The following is a 7,088-nucleotide window of genomic DNA, read 5'->3' as shown; positions in this document are numbered from 1 at the left end:
TTAATCACATAAACAAGTATGTGATTACAAGTTATGATTATGAGCCGTGAAGGAAAAGAAGCCAACATTCTGAACAATAATACCAAGGAAAACCTGATTTAGGTTGGTGGGGTGAGGGGAAGCCTCCCTGGTTCAGGTGAATGGAACAAGAACATTGCAGGTAGGAGGAACAGAATGGATGTCAAGAGCAAAGGAGAAACTGAAAGAAGGGAAGCACACCTGGAATCCAGTGTACCTTGGAGATGTGCAAGGTAGGGTTAGAGAGACAGGCAAGGGCACCACTACACTGGCCTTTGTTGTCCAGATTTTTGGCCTTTTTTTCCTACCCTAATTGCAATGGGAAGCTATTAGGCAGGGCTTTAAGCAGAAAAATTAAACTATGTAATATTTGTTTTAAATGTTAATGGGGTTATGGACTGGATAATGGATTGCAGGGGGCCAAGAATGAGAAAAGGGGAGATAGATAGGAAGCTATATGGTTTTCCAGGCAGGAGATGAGGGTGGCTTGGATTAGGATGGTGGCAGTGCTGATCAAAAGAGTAAAAACTTTGGGGATATATTTCAAAGGTAAAAACTTTGACCTTGAATGTAGATTGGATCTGAGGTTTAGGGCAGAGAGAAGGGTGAGTAACTTCCAAGTTTCTGGCTTCAATACTTGGGTGAATGGTGGTGCAACTTCCTGAGGCAGAATGCACTGGAGAAGGGGCAGTGTTTGGGGGAAGTTGAAAATGGAGTAAGTACCAGCAACAGCTCACTTTTGGATATTCTAAGTTTATGAGATGACATCCTAGTGGAGATGATGAGGCAGTGGGAGCTCAGGGATGAGAGGTCTGGACTGGACATACATACTTGGGGAGTCATTGGCATGGATGTAGAAGAAAGAAAAATTTAAAAGGATTTTCCATACAGTTTTCCTACACGGTAACCTTTCAGATGTACATTGATTGGCTTGATTTGTAAACATTTATTCTGTAAAGAGCCTTACTCAATTGTTACAAAAACAAATACACAGATATAAAGGAGTGATGACTCTGATTTCTTAGTGTTTCTTTTTTATTAGTTTTATTTTTTTTCATATTTAATTTTGTGTATTCTTATTGTAAAAAATATGGGTAAAGCAGAATATCATGAAAAAATAAAATCATTCATAAGAGATTTATTCATTGATGAGCATTATTAATATTTGTTGTTCTTCCCTTTGTTCCTATTTCTACTCCCAAAATAAGCTGTTCTCTTTAAATGTTCAGGTTATATGAGCCCCTATTGTCTCCTTGTATTTTAAGTAGGCTTTCTCGCACCCACTTTTTTTGAACTCTTTTTATTGTGGTTATATATATATAAACATAAAATTTGCCATCTTAATCATTTTTAAGTGTACAGTTTGGTGCCATTAATTACATTCACAGTGTTGCACACCTATCACAAGTATCTATTTTCAAAATTTTCACCATCCCAAACAGAAACTCTATAACCATTAAACAATAACTGTTTTCAGATGCTTAAAGGTCTATTAAGTTGAGATTCCTGATGACTGTTCACCTTCACAGGAAAAGAATAGAGAAAAATGTATTTCACTTGCACTAAAAATTTTAATGTACATTAAGCTATGTGTAATTAAATAATGTGTATTAAATTTATGAAATGGAAAGACTTCACTTTGACACCAAGAAAAAGTTTTCAATGGGAAAATAAGAAAATGGTAACGATAATGCTTATTGAACACTTGCCATGTGTCAGACCCTGTTCTGGGGGCTTTACACATTTTAACTCATGAAGGCCTCACAAGCCCCATGAGGTAGGCACCATTCCCATCACAGCTGAGCTTGAACCCAGGAAGCACAACACCACTCAGGCTTTTGTCCACCACGCTAAACCACCTGAGTTAAACGTGCACAACAACGGCAGAAAGTGAACTAACATTTGAATACCTCTCCTCCATGAGAAAAGCCATTGTCTTTCCATCAGCAAAGAATCAGAAAATAGGATGGGCAACTATCAATCAAAAGAAAGTCATAATTCTGACATCTGATGACATCAGTCCTCTCATTCTATTTGAAGATTAGTTGCTTTCTTACTGCTTTTCTTTTAGCAACTGGATACAATCTTACCTTCTTTCCTTCTCTAAAATGCCCAACAGGCAACTTTCAGGTGTTTTGTAATATTATATAAATATCCCCTTGAGTAATATGAAGAGATGCCCAATGACATAGCTCACAGGGAAACATAATACCTTTTTTTTTTTCTTTTAATCTTTGGAGCTTTGTTTTAATAATTCATAAAGACATTAACCTTTCAAGTAGACTTAAGAATCCTTTTTATTTAATACAATTTTGTTTGTGTCCTGAGTATAAGGACATTGAAGCATCTGTTCCCTGCTGAATAGAGTATTGTGTACATGTATCTTTGCTTTCTCTGAAAATACCTCTCAACCTTCATTCTACTTCTTAGGGCACGGTGTGTGGGCTTGCTCCACATTGTTCCTTCTCTAAGAGATAATGGGATGTGCTCCGACAGGTGTGCTGTTATAACAATATCCCAATTTTTTTTAACTCCCTGGTTCCTCTCATACCACCATTTCCATGATACTCTTTTGGTTGAGTCTATGAAGAAAATAAGTAGTAATTAATTTTTGTAATATGAAATGGGATCTGAAAAGGCAAGGTTTTAACCTGAGAAATCACAAATTAAATTAGTGGCGTACTTGGAGCTCTAGCTCTCATTTACCGGTTATGTAAGAAGTTAAATGCAGTGGTTCTCAGCTAGGGAGATTTTGCCTTCTGTCCCCAGGGTATATTTGGAAATTCTGGAGAAATTTTTGGTTGTCACAAATGGTGGTGTGTGATGGGATGCTACTGGCATCTAGCTGCTAGAGGCCAGGGACACTGCTAAACGTCCTCCAATGCACAGGACAGCTGCTGAAACAAAGAATTATCCATCCCAAAATATCAATGGTGGTAGTGTTGAGAAACCTTATTCTAGAGTAATGGAAATCGGACTTGAATCCTGCTGGGCATCTTACTTTGTGACCTCACAAGAGAGGCTTTATTTCTCAGAGTCTGCTTTCTCATTTGAAAGAACAAAACAACCACCACCATAAAACAAACAGACAAGAACCAAAAACTACCTTTCAGAGTGGTTGTGAGAGACCAACCCAAAAGCACTGAACAGAGTGCTGGTTCTAACAAATAAAAGCAGAGCCCACCCAGAGAGGTCAATTGTAAGACAAGGTGGAAGCTGGCAGTGCCAAGAAAATGATAGCTTTTATAGGGGAGAGAGCAAAAGGGATGGAGAGATGTGTAAGAGAATTAAATAGCCTTGAGAATGTACTAGGAGGGGAAGGGAGAGGATGATGACACTAGAAATACAAAGCAGTGGAGGGTTGTATAGGTAAGAAAGATGTCAGCAGTGACTTGGAGGTAAGTTTAAGAGATATTTAGGAGGAATCAGAAGAACTTGGTAAGCAATTTTAAAAGAGTCATGAGAGGAGTCTTGGATAAATATGAGATTTCTGACTTGGGTGCTTGACTGTTGGTGATGCATTCAACAAGATAATGAAGTCAAAGAGCAGGAAAGATGATACATTCAGCTGCAGACATACCAAGTTTGAGATGCCTGTGGAATGCTTAGATGATATTCAGGAGGCAGTGAGATACGGAGGTTGGGAGAGGAGCTAAAGATTTGATAGTCAGGAACCTGAAAGCAGTAGTTGAATCTACAAAATGAATGTGATTTTCCAGGGAGAACATGTGGAATGAGAAAAGAGCAGAGGACAGAACTTGTAAGAACTGGACAAAGAAAACTAAGATGGAGCCATCAAGAGGAGCAGAGCAGCAGGAGGGGAGGTAGAGGAGGACAGAAGTCATGGCTGAGTTTCAAGAACACATGTGTAGGCAATGGTGCCAAATGTCACAGAAAAACTAAATGAGATCCAAAGTGTCCAGAAGTTTTGGTAGTTGAGTAGCACTGCTAACTTTAGCATGAAAAGTTAAGAACAATGGTGAGCAGGAAAACTACTCAGTGAGTTGAGCAGATAACAGTTGAGGAAGTAGAAATAGGGGATAAAGGAAGAGAGGGTGTCAGAAAGATAAGCTATGACGATGGCACCAGGGGATGCCAAACCCGCCTACAACCTGGTAAGAAACACACCAAAAACGCCATTTCCATGCCTGTGGCCCACCACAGCCACGGCAATAGCCATGGCTGCCGCAAAAGCAGCTGGATGCCACAGCAGTAGCCACATCCACTCTGCAGGTGGCCCGCCAGACACTCAACTGCACTGACACAAGGAGAACCACCAGCCAAGACCAAAAACAAACAAACAAACAAACCAAAAAAAAAAAAAAAAAAGAAGAGTACACTCCAGAGTAACTGAAGAAGAAGAATCCGCTCTCTGATGATAGTGGGGACCTGAACACCCCTGTCTCAGCAGTGGACAGATCATCTAGGCAACAAATCAATAGAGTATGCACGTGTCTTTCAGAAGAGAACAAATCTATAGTTATTAGAGGTGGGAGTGGGGAGGAAGAGGGGATGGGGAGAGATTGGATAAAGGACATAAAGAATAAGTATGATTTGCAATAATGAATATGCTAATAATATTGACTCAATCAACGTACGTTGTACACAGGTGATGGCAGTCAGCATCATACCCCCAAAATCTGTACAATCAATTATGCTTCAATAACAAAAAAAGATAAGCTAGTACAATTCTACCTCCCCCCGCACTAAATTTAGGCAACATTTAAGCATATTTGTATGCTGAGAGGAAAGGTACAGTGGAGACTAAAATACAAAATATAGGACAGGGAAGACAGATCACAAACGGGATGTGGAGTTGGAATGATTATTTTGAGGCAAGAAGACAAGGAACTCTTCCTCCAAACTGGGTAAAGAAGGTAAGATGGGTGTGGATGTAAGTCAGTCTGCAGGGTGAGGGAGAAAGAGTTTGAGAAAGTTCATACTGGAGATCTTCACTTCGCACTACCAAACTGTAGGCAAGCTCATCCGCTGGCGTGGGACATGATAAATAGGAGGAGGTAGGAGGAGGGAATAACCCTTAAGGACTGGGCAGGGGCATTAACATATTAGAGAAAGTTAATAGAGACTACATTCAAGAACCTGGCATGTGAAGGACAGACACCAGGGTCACCTTGAGATTCATATCTAATTCTTTCTGTATCAGTAACATAACCCATCCATCTTTAGAAGGAAGCAATAAACTGAAAAGATTTTTGCCAGCTACAGAATTGTTTGAAAATGAGGCAGTGTGTGTGTACAGGATGACCAAGCAAATTGCAAATTAAAGTGGGCATGTGATCAGTTATGTCCATGGACCAGACGTATCATCTCCTTGTATGAAAGTGAGCATATCAAGTGGGATTCTTAAAGAGCCATCAACATCCAGAATTGTTATAATGCAGAGATTATAACAATTATAATAAAACAGGACAAATGATCAATGGAATAGAAATAAATGAATCATGGTGACATTGTTTTCTTTTGCAGATCTTGTCTTCATTCAAGCTTTAGTCATGAGTTGGATGTTCCTCAGAGACCTCCTAAGTGGAGTAAATAAATACTCAACAGGAGTTGGGCGTGTTTGGCTAGCTGTCGTGTTCATCTTCCGTTTGCTGGTCTACATGGTGGCTGCAGAACATGTGTGGAAGGATGAGCAGGAAGAGTTTGAGTGCAACATTAGACAGCCTGGTTGTGAAAATGTGTGTTTTGACTACTTCTTCCCCATCTCCCAAGTCAGACTTTGGGCCTTACAGCTTATCATGGTCTCCACGCCTTCGCTTCTGGTGGTTCTACATGTAGCCTATTGTGAGGATAGAGAGAAAGGATACAGAAAGAAACTCTATGCCAGCCCAGGTGCAATGGATGGGGGCCTATGGTACACTTATGTTATTAGTCTTATTGTTAAAACTGGTTTTGAAATTGGATTCCTTGTTTTATTTTACAAACTGTACGATGGTTTTAGCATTCCCTACCTTATGAAGTGTGATTTGAAGCCTTGTCCCAACACTGTGGACTGCTTCATCTCCAAACCCACTGAAAAAACAATCTTCATCTTCTTCTTGGTCATTACCTCGTGCTTGTGCATTGTGCTAAATTTCATAGAACTGAGTTTTTTGGTTCTTAAGTGCTTTACTAAGTGCTGTCTCCAAAAATATTCTAAAAAACTCAAGTCCTCTGGGTGTGAGTGCCACAACCTCAGATATGTTGAATGTGGTGAGACAGGGGCCCCTCTTCTACTCTAGAACCACCCTTCAGACTTGGCCATAAGCACACCCCAGCAACCTAAAGCAAAGCTACTTTGTGACACACAAGAGGGTTAAGCAGAGAAAACGTGCACTCTTTCTAAACAAGACCTAAAGTGGGTTAGAAAACAAAAACAAAAGGTGTTGGTCTTCACATCATTAGACAGGATTTTAAAAAATTGTCAATATGCTTTCAGTTGTGAACACTAGACAGAGGTCTCAGTGTTTGGTTGTAGGGTTCTCTATTATGTGGACACATGAGTCATTTTTGAATACCTAATTGCAAATTAGTCTGAAAACATCCAACTAATAGCATTCTTAAAAGCTTAGATCTGTCAGAAAAGAAACTCTATGTACATTTTCTATTTTTTTATGTAACTGTCTCATTACAATTCATGAACAATGAACTGGAAAATATAAAAAGTGACAACTGTGATGGCCTCCAAGCTGGTATAAAAGTACTGGCAATCTTTGAAAAGTGGCAGTTAAAGCTCCACCCATTCAGTCCTGCTCAATCTTTGTAGCAAAAGACTATGGTGTAGGGTGAGGTAGAAGCTAACTGGGGACACACAGAAGCACATGCAATGAGAAGGCCCAGCCTAGGGAAAAGCCCACAGAGCCCAGGACTCTGACCAGTTGAGGTATCCTTGGATATAAGTGGACTAGGAGAGAGAAAAGCAAGCCATCATTCTACTGGTCTCCAAATACAAATGTTACTGGAAGATGTCCCACTAAAGCAAGAACCAACTGACATCTGAAAGGATTACTCTGGAGTCATGCGGGGGGAAGCAGGTCCCACAGAAAGAAGCACATTGATAGGGAACAGGG

The 7,088-nt window shown here is 40.0% G+C and overlaps 1 protein-coding gene across 1 annotated transcript; it reads left to right on the top strand.

Annotated features, from left to right (window-relative positions):
• The first annotated feature begins 5,531 nt into the window (after positions 1-5,531).
• GJB7 (gap junction protein, beta 7, 25kDa) lies at positions 5,532-6,260 on the top strand. Its single transcript, XM_008576381.1, has one exon. The coding sequence runs from the start codon at positions 5,532-5,534 to the stop codon at positions 6,258-6,260; it is 729 nt and encodes a 242-aa protein (XP_008574603.1).
• Positions 6,261-7,088: the final 828 nt, after the last annotated feature.

The sequence above is a fragment of the Galeopterus variegatus genome, unplaced genomic scaffold, assembly GCF_000696425.1.
Source record: "Galeopterus variegatus unplaced genomic scaffold, G_variegatus-3.0.2 Scaffold1342, whole genome shotgun sequence".
Taxonomy (NCBI): domain Eukaryota; kingdom Metazoa; phylum Chordata; class Mammalia; order Dermoptera; family Cynocephalidae; genus Galeopterus; species Galeopterus variegatus.
This window is presented reverse-complemented; position numbering and strand designations above follow the sequence as displayed.

Coding starts and splice junctions, on each gene's coding strand:
- GJB7 (XM_008576381.1), top strand. CDS start 5,532: ATGAGTTGGATGTTCCTCAGAGACCTCCTAAGTGGAGTAAATAAATAC.